Source organism: Schistocerca serialis, chromosome 2 (genome assembly GCF_023864345.2).
Source record: "Schistocerca serialis cubense isolate TAMUIC-IGC-003099 chromosome 2, iqSchSeri2.2, whole genome shotgun sequence".
In the NCBI taxonomy this organism is placed as follows: domain Eukaryota; kingdom Metazoa; phylum Arthropoda; class Insecta; order Orthoptera; family Acrididae; genus Schistocerca; species Schistocerca serialis.
The window spans coordinates 328,050,463-328,071,072 of NC_064639.1; the positions used below are offsets into that span (position 1 = coordinate 328,050,463).

Below are 20,610 nucleotides of genomic sequence, written 5' to 3' on the forward strand. Positions count from 1 at the left end.
AGAAGGTATCAGCTCAGGCAATCACCCCTCCCCGGGCCTGGCCTTTACCAGGGGGTACGCGCGTGCCTTACATGTCTACCCAGGGCGGGGACTTACGCGTTACCCCGTCACCGGCTACGCGTGCGAACGCGTGGGTCGGCCTTCAGGCACGCACAGGGAGGAAGGAAGAAGAGGAAAAAGAAGAGAGAGAGGGAGAAAGAGGACAGACTGTCTCAAACGCCGAGGCGGAGACCAGAGAAGGCAAGGAGAAGAAGGCAATGAGAAGGCAAGGAGAAGAAGGCAATGAGAAGGCAAGGAGAAAAAGGCAATGAGAAGGCAAGGAGAAAAAGGCAATGAGAAGGCAAGGAGAAAAAGGCAATGAGAAGGCAAGGAGAAAAAGGCAATGAGAAGGCAAGGAGAAAAAGGCAATGAGAAGGCAAGGAGAAGGCAAGGGAAAGAGTAAGGAAGACAGTGAGGTGGAGAAGAGCAAAGAAAGGAACCAACAAAAGGAAGGAAGAAACGAGAAGTGAAAAAACCAAAAGGACCACGATGATAGGTCGTGGAACCGTCCGTCTCCGGACGCAGGCGCGAACTACCCCCGTGAGGGGGATGGACTCCTTTTAGTCGCCTCTTGCGACAGGCAGGAATACCGCGGGCCTATTCTAATCCCCGGACCCGCAGGGGGGGTTGCAGAAACTGGTGGATAGCGTATTGAACGTGGTTTGTACCAGTCACATAGCAATCAATAATCTGATTTGATTTTCATTAGGGTTTTCTATGCAGTTTTTGGCCTCAGGACAGTTGAAAACCGATGTGATTGGTATTTTTTAAGCGGTTTTTGGCCTCAGGGCAATTAAAAATTGATGTGATTGGTGCTTTTTATGCAGTTTTTGGCTTCAGGACAATCAAAAACCGATTTTTCCCATATGTTGTGATATGACCTTGCCTTGGTGGATAGGCTTACGTAACTAACAGTATCACATCTGTACACCCATGCACACAGTAGTAGAGTTTGTTTAACATCAAACGTATACCATAGGCTTTGTTGTGTGATTCATTTGTCATTTGTAGTCGACCACTCTTAAATTATGGTGCTTACAGTGCCATCTGTTGGTGCATTTTGTGACTATTTATTTTTCTCCTGCTATACATTTTCCCCCTTCTCTGGTAATATCCCGCTGCAATTTGATGTCATTCTGACCAGTGGTGTTATTTCTACAGCGGTTTGAAAGTTTAACTTTAATTATAATTGCCCTGTACTTTGCAGATAGCAATAGAAACAATTTTGTTGTTTGCTTACTCCTATAGTCATATGATTTCTGTGGCTCTGTAAACAATTTGTAGTGTTGCATTCATGCAATTCTGTTCTGAATTGCCAACATGTAAATATAAGCAAAGGCCTTTACTTTTGATTATGCCTCATGCAAAGAGCAATACATATTATTTTCAATCATTTCTGACTGTGTACCTATATTTTCTAATTTATCTGCCAACAAAAAATGGTTATTTACAGGCACTGGCCAACTTTGTCAATGATTCTGATTTAGAGAGAGGTAGCCTTTATCCACCCTTGCATAGCATCCATGAGTGTTCATTTAGAATTGCTGTGGAAGTTGCAAAGTTTGGATACAAAACAGGTGAGAACATATTACATCATTTTTTAAAAAGATTTTGCTCAAAGCTTGTAATATTGTTGAGGCAGTGACCAACATATTGCTTTGATTTATGTTTATGAAAAGAAGACTGTATATTTTTATGTTCGTTTATTTTTATTTCAGGAGTTGCATCAACATTTCCACAGCCAGAAAACTTAGAGAACTTCATCAAAGCACAGATCTATGACTTCAATTATACATCTTCAATACCAACTACATACGCATGGCCAAAAACTGAAATAACGAATGGTCAGTAACATAATTAGAGTGTTTCAAATATATTCATATCTTTAAAACACACCTGTAATGCAACTGTATTGAACCAATTATTGTGGACAGATGGATAGAAAAGACCTGAAACAAAGAGAGCAGATAATTCCTACATTTATCGTTTTAGCACTTTTTCTCCATTTTCAGTATTTTATAGAAAATAGAAACATATTACTGGTATACATTTTTTAGTATTAACAAAGTAATTAAACAGAGTGTTCTTGGTGAAGTTGTCTCTGTTAAGGACAACAGTTTGTAATGATGATGATGTTGATAAGATGTTAATCTCTAAGCTACCTTCATTACTTTTCAGACAGAAATCCCATCATTTAAATAAGTTATATACTTGATCAGAGAGAGAGAGCAAGGAATAATAATAATAATAATGATAGAAAGTTTTCAGTGTAAAATGACACCACCCAGTTTCAAACATGCTGCATGGTAATTTTATCCACTTGATTTCTGTCTTTAAATATCAGCTTTTATTAGTTTTTCCATTCTTTGAATTTTCATCACCTTCATTTCCTCCCAATTGCTGTGAATAACTGAAATATTGATCATCTCTACTGAACACTCTGAATTAAAATAAACAAATATACCCACTGTCAAACAACTAAGGAAAAGTAATGAAAAATAGTAAAAGCAGTTCTGTCATGGAATGAAGAGGAAGTTTTATGTCTTACAGTTATATTTATTTGTTATCACAATGTCATTATACTCATTAATAATTCTTTATAAAGTGTGAATAAATATGTAAATAAATAAATAAATTGTATCATATTTCATGCAAATTAGAAATAATGCAATGAACAGAAGAAAAAGAAACAGAACCAATGTTCTTTGTTTTCTCAGAGCTGCAACTACACTATTCTGAAGTACAAAGACAGGAAATAGCACAAAAAGACTTGCACAAAAAAATTACACAACTGTTCTATGATTTTATTTTTAACTGCACAGCTAATTTTATTTATTCTGTTTTTACACATAACTGAACAGCTACCTGAATAAAACATATGTATAACTATCATAAAAACTTAACTTTGTTGTTAAACATACACCATATTAACCATATCACAATGAAATTTGCTTCAGAAAACGATAAAGTAATAATACAAAATTAAAATGCTAGTGGTTACTAGCTTCAAGAAGTGAGATATCAGTACTGCTAACTAATAAACAATACTAACATAACTTTTGGAACTTCACTACATTTGGGTCACGTATTTTTATACGTGTCTAGCAGCATTGCTGATATTCCAGGTCCTGAAGGTAAGTACTAGCTGGCAATTCTGGCAGATAATTTTTTGTACAATAATAGTCAGATTTCAGGCCTTATGTTCTCAGAGCACACTTTTTTTAATGTTTGATAATGTAAACTGTATAGTGTACTCATAAAATGAAAATAGAACCACTAAGCATGCACTTGTTACGTTCAAATTTTAAATACCTTTTAGGTAGCCAAATTTGAGCACTATGTTTATCATATGTGTTATGTTCAACTTCATCAGTATTTTCAAAAGATATTCCAGTTCTGAAATGATTAAGGAATTATTGGTATCAAACACATTATTCTCATTTCAGCAATTGGTACAAAAGTTTTTACAAAAGCTTTTGTAACAAGACCAGTATTACTATGTCAACGACAGTTTTTTATTTAGTAATAAAAAGTTGCAAAGTCTACTAAGTTTACTGAGTCCAGGTTAAAGTAAAAACCTGATACTCAGTTTTTTTGTTTTGTACTTTATAATCAGGAGAAAAACAAAATTCATGCGCTTTTATTGAAATGGGGACTAATCAACTTTTGAGATGCTGTATTACATTTACACAGTGTTAAAAATGTCGAATATTTCGAGAAGTGGTAGTGCTTAACACAATAAGAGAAAACAGGACAAATAATCATGCGTTTAGAAATATACCTTTTAGAGATCTGAACACTTGTTCATACGAGGAGCTCAATCTGATGTCCATCTGCGGCAGTGCACTCTCCTGCATTCAATGTAAATAATCACACACTCTTTGAAACTGATCCGTTTGTTGTAGTATGTGCTGACATGCATAAAACACATCTGTAGTATTTTTGAGAAAGCCTGCTTCCAATACATTAATTGAGAAGGTGTGCTCATGTCATCTTTTCACAATTGCATGGTGATTTTCATCAGTCTATACAAGCAGCTGATGAAAATTCAGATGACAGTCTCTAGTAAACCCATAAGTAAATAAAATCTTAGATGTAGACAATGGATCTATATCCCACTTTTGCCTGAGCTATTGAAAGAATTGCAATGAGCAACAGCAATCTTGATGCCTTTGGGCCAAGACACACTGAAGATTAATTGGTCATGGAGTAACAATCAGATAAGTGTACGACTCATACCTTCCACTGATGTTAATCATCACACACTGTAAAAGATTGTCATTGGAGTAAACTGAGATTTGTATCAATTCATAATTACAATGATCGGTTTTTGTTAAGTTTTTTTTTCCTTGCTATAGAATTTTGTTTCATTTTTATTGACTAAGATTACTGTTCAATCTGTGTCTCTGCCTTGTAAATGCCTCTAACTGAAAGAAATGAAGATGTGTTATCTACTGTCTTAGAATTGTTTCCCTTCTTGTTCCCGTGGCTATGTAAGCTAAGTTAAACTCCGTATGCTAAATTACTTGAATAATTATTCTAATATCTCATACATATCTGAGTCTGTCATTTCAATTCCATCACCTATCTGAATTTCCCTCATGCAAATAGCATTCATTAAGCTTTTAGATTTTTGTTTCACAACACCTCAAATAAGAAAGAAAGGAGATGAGTTGTTGGACAGTGAATGACCAAATGCTGATCACATTCTCTCATTACTTATTTCTTTACATGGAAGCAAAGCATCCTGAAGATATTTCATACTGATCAGTTTTTGATACCTTATGTGATATTCTTGTAAGAACTGTAATTAGTTGATATGTATCCCACCATATAACATTGCATTACCCAATTTTCTCACTGGTCTGAACAAAAGTGGAGGAAGAGGGTGCTTTGAGGAAAAAGTATTAAATAAATGTTAACCACCTCTTTCACACTAAACTGTAAGGTGTATTAAATTATATTTCTGGTCTTCAACTTGCTTCTCTGTAAAAGACGTTGTAATTAGGTGTATGTACAACACAACCAGTAGGCTGAACAAAATTCCATAGAAGCATTAACAACCTGAACACAGTAGTTAAGTAACATTCAGCAGGAGCCAATAACGTGCACAAAGAGCTGTAGCAATACACATAGAGAACAGAGGCTAAGAGTAGCTTGGCTAGCCTTAAATAGACTGGGGCCCATGACAGTCTCTGATAGTGGCCTCACACACACACACACACACACACACACACACACACACACACACACAAACAAACAAACACAAAGTCTGAGGTTCCCTCTGCAGATGACCTATGACATAGAAATGCTGCATGCAGATTCTTTTGAAAGTACATGCATGTGTCATGCCTTCTCACCAACAGCAAAAGTTATTTTGATGCTTTGTCAACAACCCTTACAAATATGTTAAAACGTTGTTGAGCGTAGTTACAAATATCAAATTTACAAGTGTGTGAAAGCAAAGAACCACACATACTATGGACCTCAGCATTTCTCACTCTTGTGAGATGCAAAAAGAAATACACTGATTGACACAAGACATGAATAGGCTAATTTCTGTACCACAGGTATCTAACAATGACTATGATATGCAGATTAATCCTATGGTGTGTCATACCTAGTGTACCAATCCCCACCTTGTGCTAGTAAAGACTTAAAAGTAAATGGTTGGGGGGGGGGGGGGGAGGGGGCTCTTTTAGGACTAACTTAAAGTAATGCTTATCACTAGGCCTAACGAAATCAGAAATCCAATGTTACCCGTCACCACCTACTTCTAAAACTATCCTGACGAATTACCACACATAGAAAAATTGACACACATTTAATTAAATTGAATAAGCTTTTGTAATTATCCTAGTATAACTGATAAGTAAGTAATGTAACTTAAATTATCTATATAATTATTTGTTCTTTTGTTTATGTATATATTTCCAGTTTTTTTTGAGTAGACTATGATCAATTCCCATTCTCCTTTTTTTTTTTTTTTTTTTTTTTTTTTTGTTTGTCAGGCCCATGCCTCTTTCTGTTCTATTCTTCGCTTCTCTTCCGTGAGGACAGCACCTGTGGACATCGTTGTAACAATTCTCCCAAATACACTGTGGAAAAAAAAAAGAAAAACAGAACAGAATGGATATTGGTTACCACTTCCATCAACATGGCAGACACTGTAAACGAGTTTGATGTGTGTACAGAGAAAACAAATTAGTCTATTTGTTTTCTTTTTGCTCTCTTTTTTTGTTGATTTGTGTGTTTTTCTTGACCTAATTGTTTTTGTTTTCTGTGAATGAGAGCTGTGAGTGCATTAAGTCCATCCTCGGAATATTTGTTGGGTGCATAAGTGGTTAAAGCGCCCATCCTCGCTACAAGTGTGCAGCGTCATTGGGACACATCGAGATATTTGCCCATAACAGAAAACAATGACTTTGAGAACATATGCACGAATATATCCAGGGATGGTGTCTGACACGCAGCTGTCATTCACACAAAACAACAAAATGAAGCCAACAGAAACACACAAAACAACAAAAAACAAACATTCTAGAGAGTAATATGGACGCTATGCTACAAACAGTAATACATTAAAAAATGTCACAAAAATTAGAAGATCAAACCCAATACTAACAAAAAAAAAATAAAAATAACAAATGATGAAGTTCCTGTTCTAGAAATGGTTTGATATCTGGCTTCAGTTGTGATTCTCACTTTGCTGGTGTAGTCCTTTGGATGGGTTCAGACCATTAAGATCTATTCTGTCGCCGTTGTTGTTATTACAGTTCTGTCTGCCCCATCGGTTGTCTCCCTGCTGGCTATACTTTAGTTGGTGCCAGTTTCTATCAAACCTACGGGCATTCTCAGCTCCATAGCCTTGGTCCTCTTGATTCCTATGGTCCATCTGTGCTACTCTTTCCCATCACAAAGCTACAGTTCGTTTTACTCATTGCTCCTTTTGTTATTCTTCCGGGGGTTGCTGAGTATACCCTTCATTTGCCCTTCTCCTTTCTCTTCCATTTTTGTTTGTGAAACACAAGTTCCTATTCGGGCTGCAAACAATTAAATGATTGAATGTAGTCACCATATCTTCCAACCTAAACTTGCTGGTAGTAGGTGGGGAGATTGCTGTAACAAATCCGAATTATCTCAGATGCGCTACATGGGAAGTCTTAGAACTGATTTTTTCGAAGCAGTGTGTCGAACATTTTGAGAGGGTTTTTGTATCTGGATGCTTCTAGATCTGGCCACATCATTATGTCCTGCTTAATGCGGTCTTGCATTTCTCGCGACCAGTATGTGGCAGGAAAAGCGTCAATAAATTTGTTGAAGGAAATGCAGTGTTCTGCAGTGACTCTTATTTTTTCCACAGAAACACCCTCCTTGTGAGTACAAACAAATTGCAGCTTCGCATTCAGTGACCATGAAGAGGGGAGTGACTTGCTGAATTGTCCCAGTCAAATCCTTGAAGTTCTGAAATTTCAGGACTGATAAGAAGTGTTTTGTGATCAAACATGGGTGTTCCTTCCATGCTTGACTATCTCATTGACTCTGATATCTGAACAGGTTCTACGTGATGTCTACAGACCCGAACTACTGCTAAGGGTGTCTGGTGTTGCTTCTAGCGTCTGTCCGGAATGGATCTCCGAGTGTACATTAATCGTGTCTCTGTTCGAATTGTGTGGGCTGCCGCTTAAACCTGAATACATCATAAGGACTGAACCGTGGGTGACCCACGTAATCGTACAGCCTCCTCTACATCTTTTCTTACAGTGACTGGTTTGAACGCTTGCTCAAAGTGAGCTACTCGATCATTTATTTTTGTGTCTTTATTCGAGATATGCTTGACCACTACCTCACCTTCTCTTAGTCGATTGGTGAAGGTCTTAGTGTTCTGATTCACTGTTTGATTCGGATGCACAGCTCTACTGGCTGTTGTGACAGCTACCTTCTTGGCTCCTGCCCCTTCTGATTAAGTCTGTTTCAGTGCCAACTGCAGTTGGCTGCTTCTGCTCACGTCTTTGCCATTTTCAACATCTACTCCCCGAGTTCACTAAATTCAGTGAAAATTCGTTTCCAAAGGTCTTTAAAATTTTCATCTCGTGTCTTTCAGTCTCATCCCTTCTCTTCTCTGCTCATTCCTATTTATTTTCGCTTTGAGAATTTCCTTACGAAATTCTTCGGCCTTCTCTTTCCCCTTCTTTATGTTTCCTCCATTCTGTTATCTGTTTCCTATCTTTCTCTTTCCATCTCTCTGGGAAGAGCTAAAACACCATCCCACGGTAGCTCATATACCATACAGGTAACAGGGAAGCCAACTCTGGATTCTTGCGCGCTATTACAGTATGCTGGCGAAGACTGACTGACCTGTATGCTGTCTGTTTGCAATGGGTTCCAGATTGTTACAATGACTTCAACAGGTTCCCTAAGGTGTGGCTCAACGGAATTTGCGTTATCCTGAATGGAGCGTTTTCCCCGTTGATGACCAGTCTCAGAGCGGTGAAAAACAGTGGCATCTGGACCTGTCTGCTCCGTATTCCTTGAACACCATCTCGACCCCTGAGAGGTGCCATCCCTGTCGTCAAATTGCTCCAGCGTGTTAATAGAATTTGTACGATTTGCGTTCCTTTCAGCATTCAGAACTAAATGAAATTACAACAACGACACTATTTCAAGCAAGAACGGATCTAATAATCTACTATTCTTTCCTCGAGACAATAATGAAAGAAAATTTTCACTCCAAAAATAACACAGACTCAAAAAGAAATCTTATAGAAGTTAATGTCACTGTTCACAATGCTGGCTTGCGACAATCATCATGAATGTGCTGCAGAAATCACAAAACGGTGAGTCACCATGGAATGTAACTCGCTAAATAAAAGATAAGGATTAGCACATAGGTGCCGCCAGCTTAAATCTCTCGCGGATCTAAAAAGAGTATTAGGTAATAGATGAGTTGAGAAAACGAAACTAAATTGTATCAGTATGATCTGTAGGGCACGACTCCTAATGCAAGGCTCTCCAATATCTATCAATAACTATCTCTTATTTCCAATCTTGGTACCCTTAACTGATATGCAAGTTCGGAGGCAGAATCACAGTATCACGCAAATCACACCCAAGTGGGTTTATGTTGATTCTGGGTGCGTAAAGCGAAATAACAATGGCTCTGATATAAATCTTATATGGGGTATTTAGCCTCTAATATAATTTATTCATTAAATTAAATTCATTGTTTCCCTCCAAAAATGATGATGGGGAGGGTTCTGGTGATTGTGACTATTTAACGGATAAATTCCGCCCTAAAAACTTACACTTACATTTATTTTCTTTAACTGGAACACAAAACTGATTTTGAATTTGTAGGAGGAACAACCTTGTATATTAAAGTAACCCAAACATGTAAGAATTCCCCACTTCATAGAAGTGTTGGAAAGAACCTAGTACAAACTACACTGTATGGAATTTAGTGTGCTTCTCTACTGTAAGAAGGAGGAGCAAAGAGAACAGCTGAAATGTATAATATCGATAAATAAATGGCTAACCCTAAGGGGTTAAAGTGATTCTACTGCTGGCACGGCCCAAAAACCTCAGTTCGAATTCTTGGTGGCTGAAAAATCAACTTAAACCTTACAGACCGGAGCTGCGTATATTACCGACAGTATGGCTACTGCTTTGGTCGCTGCATGGAGAGGGCCCCACCTTGGAGACCGATCGAAGCGCCACAAAAAAAAAAAAAGTGTTTGTCCGGATGGCTGGACAAGTGATTCTGCAAATGAAATTACTCTGCAGCAAGGGTGGCAAAGTACTCTACTGACTCCTGCGGCGCCCAGGAACCAACAATCCCAAATTAGCTTCCACCCTGCCCCCCCCCCCCCCCCCCTCCCCCCAGAGACCAATAGACCAATTACTCCGTTGTGCCTGAACTCGGCCAATCGTCGCCAATAAACAAGGATTTCGCAATTATGGTCGTACAACAAATTCGTCTAGACTCCCACTACCATATTACGTCAACCTAGGCACCAGTCCTTACCATCGATTCCCGATGGCGACTGCAAATGTGTGCTCACTTAACAATCGAGCAGCCTATCAGGGCCTCCGTCAGGAGATTGCACGGGAAGCTGGGGCCAACGGAATTTGTTAGGTTGCTACTTGTGGCATAGTCCTGTTGTATATCCCGTTGACCTCAGCGTCCATTTCCCCGAAACGGCACAAATAATAACACAGCTGTAGCAGTCATCTCGAGCGTTCCTGCCGAAAACATGAGGCTTTCGGGAGAAAACTGCCCCCACCCAATGTAAAACTAGCGAGCCTCTGTCGCTCTGACCACTGAGACCCAACATCAAAAGAGAAAGCCGCCAGCCAGGCTCGGCACTCTGTCCGCCATTCCTAGTGACCGGTTTCCCATGCCTTCTGACCGTTCGTCGCTGTTGGAACGGTTGGCCTCTTCAACACCCAAAAGTTTCTGCTCCTCTCCTACGTGAAATGAATAGAACTACAATCTGTATGCTTCCTATTCTCAACCATGTACATGCCGGTACGTAACATATTATTACCCACCATGCATGACTGTGTAATACGGTAGCGAAATGACATTAATTTGCGTGTATCCAAATTCAGATTTTAGGAATTGAAGATAAGCCCTTAATAAGTATTTGAAGAGGCCAGAAGGCCTGCCGCCTTGCAGCTGTCCTCAGGCCCAATGGTTGCCACAGTTTCAATGCAGAATGCTTTGCATTTCGAAACAATTATTTAAATTACCTTTGGAAAACCTCAGATCATTTACATTTCGTGTTCATTTATATATTTAAAACTAGAACAATAGTTAAGTACCCTGCATCAAATAATCTTTTGATTTCACGTGGCGTTGATTTCATCTCCCTTTCCATATGGGCATCATTACATATTCACAAATCAATCAAATCATATTTTATAATACAACACGAGCCATATTAAGTAACATTGTTCCGCCAGAACACCTTTAAAAACTGTGGTGAATGTCCACAACCACGCTAGCTAACAAACTGTTTAAGAACAACACCTAACCGACGGTTTCCTATCAACATCAAGACGCAGCAGCACAGCATGTCACAAAGTGGGAAGAAAGCTGCAGCAGCTGGACGAACGATGCATCCCCATAAACGGAATCGGCCTTCCAGTAACATACAGCCACAATGAATCTTCAGCTGTGAAGTACGCGAATGCTTGAAGGTCGATGAACGTGAAGAATTGAAGGAGTTCTCGTAAGTTGTTCAAATAGCTTACTGGAATGCAGCCGGGTGACGTCGTCGACAACTGCCGATACTTCGGCAGGAGCACACACTGCCATTTTCAAGGGAACAGCGCAGCAAGTAAGTGCTGTCCAAGGGAATTTAAAATCCCAGTTTCCAGAGAAACTCCTGAAAGATAAAACACACACACACACACACACACACACACACACAAACACACACACCTGTAAACACAAGCGCCATCACAAACCATAGATGATCGTCACCAGAAGTTATCAACAGTGAAGCTAATAATCAGAGGATGAGGTAGCATTATCTTTGTCCCTCTGTTTTTTGACAAGTGAAAGAGCAGGATTCCATGCAGAATTTAAATAAAACCACCATCTCTGTTTAAAAGGTTACTTGATTACTTAATTTCAACTAATTCCTTAATAACATTATCCCAACAGCTGAAAGTACTTGCCAGGATCTCCGTGTTGTTATATTCCGTAGGACGACTGGTGCAAAGACAATGTTCTGCTATGGCGGATTTGCTCGGTTGTTGTAAGCTTCGGTCGCAGGTTCGAATCCTGCCTTGGGCATGGATGTGTGTGATGTCCTTAGCTAGTTAGGTTTAAGTAGTTCTAAGTTCTAGGGGACTGATGACCTTAGAAGTTAAGTCCCATAGGCTCAGAGCCATTTGAACCATTTGTTGTAAGCTTGTGTGCCACTTATGCTCAGTACACCGGTCCTCCACAGACCTGATAGCCTGACCAATACATAACATGCCAAAACTGCAAGGAATACGGTAGAACCCACCTTACGCAAGCCAAGATCATCGTTTACGGAACGGAAAAGGACCCTAATCTGCCAATTAAAGTGTGGTCGGAAAATACATTTCACATCGTATTTCTGTAAAATACGACCCGTTCTGTTCGAAATGCTCCCTGCGTGTGGCAAAAACACCTTAAAGACCGTAGACTTCGATGAACCTTTCTGACGTAAGGTGACCTCAAGATAGGCTAACTCAGCTGTCACATTCTCAGGGTCTGAGACGACATGGGCTCTGTGAACCAAGGTACGAAGTATCCCTTCTCGCTGAGCCAGATGGTGACAACTATCAGACTGCAGAAACAAGTCAGTAAGAGTAGACTTCCTATAAACGGCATGTCCCAACGTACCATCAGTCTTCTTTCTGATCAACACATCAAGGAAGGGAAGACAGCCATCCTTTCCCACCTCCACTGTTAAACAAGTATTCAGGCGGACTGAATTCAGATGCTCTTAAAGGTGTAATTCGATGAATGACGAACACTAACTTCACTTACCGAAGGTTTATTCAGCACTTACACATACAAGAGCGTGGAGCGGACTGCCACCGACCAGAACACATACAGCATACAGACAGATACAGAACATTCCAGTACAATGATGCTTGACACTTGTGGATACTTCTAGAATGTACTCGAACTCACGACCCTCCATGCAACAGCTTAGTATCATAACCACTACACCACGGTGTTACTTAGCTTCTTCAGCCACACTGTTCCCTCCTTAAGAGAACAGCGTCTCGGTGTTACGTCGTCCTAGTCTGGGAAAGAGTCATCGGTCCTGCATACTCCGACTCTCGATGACTGATGCTCACCATGGCGGTGACCTTCTTAGAACTTCTTTTGTCGCTACGCTCTTCGTCACATTTCCGCTTCTGGCCTGTCGCTGGAGCTTCGAATTTACCCTGGGTTGCAGGATCCTTAAAGGGCTTCATTAGAAGGATGTGGACCATATTTATGATCTTTCGTCGTCTTGTGTCGGGGTCGAAATCTTCAACTTCATAAGTAACATCAGACAACTGTCTTACAACCTTATAAGGTCCAAAGTAGCGCCTGAGGAGCTTCTCAGAGAGACCAATCTTCCGAACAGGAGCGAAAATCCAGACGTGGTCACCAGGCTGGTAAACAAAAGGGTGGTGGCTCGCGTCATATCTTTGGCGATCGTTTTCTTGAGCCTGCAGCGTTCGGAGTCGAGCTAACTACCGAGCTTCCTCAGCTGTGGTTAACACCTGGCCGATGTAGTCGTCGTCCACGTCATCAGGGTGTAACGGGAACACAGTGTCCATCGTCGTAGTCGCCTCACGCCCATGTACCAGGAAAAAGGGCGTAAATCCCGTGGTGTCTTGTTTGGTGGTGTTGTAGGCAAACGTCACGGAAGGTAGCTCCTCATTCCGGTTGCTCTGCTCAACATTGACATTGATAGCATGTCGGCCAAGGTTTTATTAAGGCGTTCAGTAAGCCCTTTAGTTTGCGGATTGTAGGCAGTCGTCATGCGATGAGTAATGTTGCACCGACGGTTTATCTGTGTCGCAAGATTCGATTGAAAAATTTGCCCTCGATCCGTAATTAACGACCTTGGGGCACCGTGTTTTTAATACAATGTCTTTCACGATGAATTTGGCTACCTCTGATGCTTCAGCTGTTTTCACGGCTTTTCTGATGGCATAGTGTGTCAGATAATCACTGCAAACAATAATCCATCTATTGCCACTAGCAGACGTTGGAAATCGTCCGAGGAGGTCAATCCCAACACGCTGGAAAGGCGTTTCGGCTGGTGGAATTGGTATGAGTCGGCCAGGTGGTTTCTGAGGAACTGCCTTTGTCCTCTGGCTCTCTCGACAGTGCGACACATAATGGCGGACACTCCTAAATAAACCTGGCCAGAAAAACTTCTTGCGGATTCTGTCGTATGTCTTAATAAATCCTAAATGTCCGGCCTCAGGTGTGTCATGGAATTTCTGTAGAACATCTAAGCGTAAGTGTTTAGGAATCACTGGTAGCCACCTCTTTCCCAACGGATCAAAGTTTTTCTTGATAAGTAATCCATTAAGTACCTTAAATTGTCCTTTCACATCCTCTGACCGATTTAAGGCAAGCATAATTTGATACATCTTGGCGTCCTTCTTCTGCTCAGCAGAGAGATCCTGGAGTGCAGCGAGACAGTCGCTATCTTCATCAGAGTCTTCATGGTCTTGCACAGAGTTTCTTGAGAGACAGTCGGCATCTGGGTGTTTTCTTCCACTTTTGTACACTATGGTAATGTCATACTCTTGAAGACGTAGTGCCCACCTGGCTAGTCGTCCTGTTAGATCTTTAAGACCTGTCAGCCAACAAAGTGAATGATGGTCTGTAACAACTGTGAATGGCCTTCCATAGAGATACTGTCGAAATTTGCACATGGCCCAGATCACATCAAGACATTCTCTTTCTGTAGTTAAGTAGTTTCTCTCGGCTTTTGTAAGTGTCCTAGAAGCATTGTAACCTTCTCTTTTCCATCCGAACTTTGCACCAGAACAGCACCGATCCCATACCCACTGGAATCTGTGTGTAGTTCCGTAGGTGGTCTCTCATCATACAGAGCTTTTCGTAGCACATCGAAAGAATCTTGTTGAGCACCACCCCAGATAAATTTAGCATCAGTTTTTAACTACTATTGGAGTGGCCTGGCTTTGATACAAAAGTCTTTGATAAAACGACGGTAATAAGAGCATAATCCAAAGAAGCTTCTCACATCTCTAATACTTTTAGGAATAGGAAATTCCGTTATAGATCTCACCTTTTCTGGGTCTGGCCGCACACCTTCGTTTGACACAAGGAGTCCAAGTATTTTTTTTTTTTGCTCCAAAGAGACACATTTTTGGATTAAGTTTCAGTACGCCTTGTTGGTCCGCAGTCTTTTTATATGTTCATCAAATTTCTGAGAACACTATAATGTCATCTAAATAACAAAGACACTTCGTCCACTTCAGGTGATGTAGAAGTTTATCCATCATCTGTTCAAAAGTTGCTGGTGCAGTACACAAACGAAACGGCATTACCTTAAACTCATACAGGCCCTCAGGAGTGATGAATGCAGGTTTTCACGATCAGCCTCAACTACTTCGATTTGCCAGTATCTCCAGTACATGTCCATTATTGAGAAAAACTTAGCCCCCTTCAGACAAACTAGTGTATCGTCAATTCGTGGAAGAGGGTAAACGTCCTTTTTAGTTATCTAATAACCTTCCTGTAATCAACACAAAAGCGCCAACTGCCATTCTTCTTCCTGACGAGGAGCACTGGTGACGACCATGGGCTCTGCGAAGGCTGAATGATGTCATTCTTCATCATTTTCTCTACCTCGTCACGAATTATTTGACGTTCCGTTGCTGGCACACGGTATGCTCTCTGGCTTATTGGTTAATGGTCTCCAGTGCTAATCCGGTGCTTCACCATCGATTTGTCTAATTTGCTCTTCACCTGTGGACTGAAGCATTCAGAGAACTCTTGATGAATGGCAAGTAGCTTCTTCTGTTGTTCCTTAGTGAGATCTGGTGATAGTCGAGTTAGAAGATCTTGTCTCGTTGTGGTAGCGCTAATTTCGCCCACAGACTTGGCATAGGAGGTTTCTATGACGCTCAGCTGTTCTTCAATTATAGGTTCAGCGTTTTTTACGCACATGCGTCTTGGAAGGAACTGCGGTTCTTGGCGACAGTTAACCATCCACAATACACCGAATCCATTCTTAAACGAGACGACAGACGCTGGGATGACCAAGTTATTCTTCAGTGGTATGCTTCTCTCACATTCCACTACAAGATCCATGGGTTGATGCATGGCATGACACGTGACAGCTGCCTTTCTGGCGCTGACTGCAGGAATGATCACTTCATCCAGCACGAATAGTCTCCACACTCTCGGACGCTCATCTTCCTGTCCACAGTATCTCATCTAGTCTAGCATAATCTTCGAGGGACCACAATCTATAATTGCCAAGTCCCATCGGAGAATGACGTCATGACTACACTCTTGTAAGACGATGAATTCTAAGGGCTGTGTACGGCCACTTATACCCACACGAACGGTACATCTTCCTGTAGGTTTTACATATTTCCCATTAGCCACCTTCAGCAGAGATGTTTTGCTGTCGACCTATACGGTTTTCTGCAACTGGCGACGGCACTTCTCCCAAAAGACTGAATATGATGCTCCAGAGTCAACAAGAGCTTGGGCTGATCTCCCATCCATGAGGATATCGACGTAGTTTCCTATCACTTTTGTAGTGATCGACTGCGGAGGATTTTTCTCTTCGGCGGCCTCACCTCCAAGGAAGGTCGCACACTTTAGTTTTCCAGGTTGCGGCGGCTAGGTGATCGGCTGGAGCTTCTAAACGGCGATGGAGACCTTGATAGGCGTGTTGGGGAGAGTTTTCTCCAGCGGCTAGCTTGAGGCGATGTTGACCTACTTCGTCCTGCACCCACATCTTCTTGTTCATCTTCGTCGTCCCTGGGTTGGTGTCGGGTAAGATGGGTCTGCTGTCTTCTGGCACAGGCGTCATCAAATATCCGCCGCCTTTCTCTACAATAGCGCAGTGGAAACACACTGGTTGATTATCCTGGGTCCTCCAGACGTCAGTCTTCCTTGGTGCCCAAACAAGTTCCTCATGCGGCATTGCAGGAGCGTAACTTCGCCTGGGTCTCGACTTTTTCACCGTTTTAAAGGGAAATGAAGGACGAGAGATTGGGTTCAATATCTGTTCCACTACCTCCCTTATGACCTCTTGAAGCGTCTCGGTTTTTTGCTCGCCATGCAATCTAAGTGCCTTCTGAACGAAGGACACTTGTGAAATCAGTTGCATCATCCGTCACAGACATCGATACGACGTTTGGAAGCCATTCAAACTCCTTGGTGTGTACTTTTTTGATGCATTGTCTCGATATACTGGCACCATTTTATGAAGTCGTCGGCTGTCGAAACCTCCTTCAGGAGTAGGCTTTGATAGATGTCCTCAGCAACACCCTTCATGAGTTGTGCAACCTTTCATTCGAGGATCCACTATTTTACACAGCTCCAAGACGTCTTAAATGTAGGATGCTGTAGTTTCTCCTGGACGCTGCGATCTGCACTTTAATTTATCTTCTGCCTTGCACTTCTGTCGTTGTGTGTCGCCGAAATACTTGCGCAGTTGCGCCTGGAATACTTCCCAGCTTGTGAACTTCTCCTCGTTGTTCTCATACCATTGCTTGTCAGTGCCCTCCAAGTAGAAAAATACGTTAGCCAAACGCACGGTGTCATCCCGTTAGTTAAATTTGGCTATCCGCTCATATACCTTCAGCCACTTGTTTGGATCTTGGCCATCGTCACCAGAGGACCCGGAAGAATGTCTCATGTGGTGGCACACCGTTGCTGTCATCGTAACGTCCTCTTCTTCCTCTGTCTCCGGCACATTGTCATTTGTTGAATATGGCTCGAGCTCAGGTTTCTCGCCACGTAAACGGCGGCTCTGTCGTGGACTGATGGGAGCCATTGTGTCGTCGATAATGTGCGCTATCATAAATTCCAATACCCAGCGCCTCCACCAGAATAATGTCACTTAGAAGAAGGTGTAATTCGATGAGTGACGAACACTAACTTCACTTAACGAAGGTTTATTCAGCACTTGCACATACAAGAGCGCGGAGCGAACTGCCTCCGGCCAGAACACATACAGTTTATAGACAGCTACAGAAAATTCCAGTACAATGATGCTTGCCATTTGTGGATACTTCTAGAATGTACTCAAACTGAATATAGAAATTAACATTATACAATTCAGGTGAGTTTTGAACTCACTACACTCCATGCAACAGTTTATCATAACCACTACGCCACGGTGTTAGTCAGCTTCTTCAGCGACAATATTTTCTGTTTATTCAGGGACAAATTTAAGAACTTTCAAATTTTAAGTGATTTCAGTGTATTTTATCCACGCAGATAGCTTATTTATTAAAGTTTTATTTTATATTATTTTTAGAGCTGAAGATGATCACTAAATGTGATCGAAACCAGTTATCATATATGACCAAATGCAACTGCAACTCTTGTAGTAAATTTTTTTTTTTTAAATAATGTTTATCTACAGAAGAGTTTCTAAACTTTTCCTCTTACTGAACGCTTTGTAAATCCTGGTACTCTGGTGGAACACTTAGTTCATTTTAAAGATCAATAAAACTTTTAAAAAATTGTTTTTTCAGTGATTGTTCCAAAAAGCTTTTTAAAAAATAAGGAAAAATTAATTATTTATTTAAAATGTATTTGGTAATAATGTTATATTTTCCTTAACGCATAGCAACGCATATTGCGCTCGTAAATTAAAAATCTTTTTTATATCAGGTATGAGAGAAAAAAGTTGAATTATAATATCAGATGTGGTGTCAAACCCGTTCATGAATGTTGTCCTCATTGCAGTAAACTAAGAAAATCCTGCATCTCATGAATATCTAATGGCAAACAGAAGTAAAATAATTTGGATAAACTCAAATCATATCTGGTAAATTATGTAATGGCTGATATTTGTGCTTTTGCTTTAAATAAGAGTCAGTTACTAACTCAATTACTTTTTCACAGTCTCATGCACTTAAGCTTGTAGGCTTAGCTGATACAGAAAATGATTTTCGAACCCGGGAATTATCCTCATTAATCTTTGGAAAATATTGCAGAAGAGTTTTTATCAAGTCATACAAGTGTTCTATAAAGTGTTTAGAAACTTCTTCAGCTATTTTAAAATTGTTTTTAGTAAAAAAAATCATGTGAAGTGGGAAAGCAATTAAAATCGTTTCCTTGAGCTGAAGCAGTCAGAAATTTCAGTTTTCTCTCGAAATATGAAATTTCGTCTCTCACATTAACAGCTGTAGCACTTTTTCCTTACAACAACAAGTCAATTTCGTTTAACTTTGTAAAAATATCTGCCAGATATGCGGATTTCATCAACCATAAAGGGTTTCTTAAAAATTCAATAAAATTTAGCTCTGAATTATTTTTCGCATTATACAATGTCAATCATTTATTACGAAGTTTATAAAACCTCAATAACGCTTTTCCTCTGAATCTCACTTCTGTATGTAGTGCAAGAGCGTTGCCTTCACTACCCATTTCATCAGACAAAATTTTGAAGAGTCTGGACTGCAGTGGTCGAGATTTTATATAGTTTATCATTTTGACAGTTCATCCATAACATATTTAAAATCAGCAGGCATTTTTTCTTGCTAGAACTTGCCTCCGCAAATACAGGGTGTACATAAAGTCTGGGAACACTTTCAATTATTTATTTGCACAAGAACTAAACATGGTACAGATGTCATACGTATTGAATTTAGAGGCGGTACATACACCAGATCTTTAATGTGCCCCCACAGAAAAAAGGCACACGGAGTGAGATCTGGTGATCGGGGAGGCCATTTCATGAACTCCAACTAGCGACTAGCGCTGACTATCGGCAAATTACCAAACTACCCTGTGGCGGTATACATGAAAAAAAAAAAAAATTTCATGGTTTCTCTTCAAAATGACATGTGTGGTTCTAGTGCAATAAATAACTGAATGTGTTTCCGGACTTTATGTACAACCTGTACAATGACTGCTTGGTGGGTCTTGTAGCTATCTACAATGTAAGTGACACAGCTCCCCTGACATTCATACCTTGGCTGCACCATCATTTGTGCAAATATCAGTACACTTTCCAGGCCGACCCTTGGAACCTTCTGAGCGCCACTACTTGTGTTTTACATAGTGATTTCCTTTTAGACTTAAGTACTCTGTGTGGCCTTCAGCCGAGTTTTAGCTTATTAAAATTGTAAGCTTTCTTCTCCTTAGGCCTTAAGTTGTGAAATTGTGTTCTCCATGGTGTGTGGCCCTCAGCCGAGTTTTAAACTATCTTAAACTGAAAATTCAAAATCTGGCTCTTGCTGTTAAGTCGTAACTTTGTTATTTTTTTGGGTAGGCTATGAGGCCTTCAGCCGAGTTTACAAAAAATGTTTTGAGCTAAAACCCTCAGCCTTTTCAAATTGAAAGCTCTTCTTCTTAGGCCTTAAGCTGTAAAATTGTTTTGACATGGTGTGTGGCTGTCAGCCGAGTTTTAATCTCTCTTAAATTAAAATTCAAAAATTTTTTCTTGCCCTTAGGTCATAAGATTGTTATTCTTTAATATGTGGCCTTCAGCCGAGTATTAATCTCTCTTAAACTAAAAATTTAAAATCTTGGTCTTCCCTTAAGTCATAACGTTGTTATTCTTTATAATGAGGCCTTCAGCCAAGTTTGCATGAAATGTTTTACGCTAAGGCCCTCAGGCTGGTTAATTGAAAGCCCTTCTTCCTAGGCTTTAAGCCGGTATACTGTTTGGTTGATACGCGGCCTTCAGTCAGGTTTCAGCCTGTTTAGAATTAACACTGAAAATCTTTGTTTTGGCCTTAAGCCGCAACACTACTGTTCTTGCTTAATGTGTGGCCTTCAGGCTAGTTTTATTGAAGTAAAAAAAAAAATTATAGAAGTGAAACTTCCAGAAGAACTCTTGTACCTCAATTCCT

At 40.4% G+C, this 20,610-nt stretch overlaps 1 protein-coding gene across 1 annotated transcript in view; it reads left to right on the forward strand.

Annotated features, from left to right (window-relative positions):
* Positions 1 to 2,662, forward strand: part of LOC126457139 (NADP-dependent malic enzyme-like) — a 115,979-nt gene extending 113,317 nt beyond the window's left edge. Inside the window, exons 10-11 of the mRNA XM_050093207.1 lie at positions 1,493 to 1,616; positions 1,758 to 2,662. Coding sequence (XP_049949164.1) covers positions 1,493 to 1,616; positions 1,758 to 1,891 — 258 coding nt within the window. The 3' untranslated portion in view covers positions 1,892 to 2,662. The remainder of the gene's footprint in view (positions 1 to 1,492; positions 1,617 to 1,757) is intronic.
* Positions 2,663 to 20,610: the final 17,948 nt, after the last annotated feature.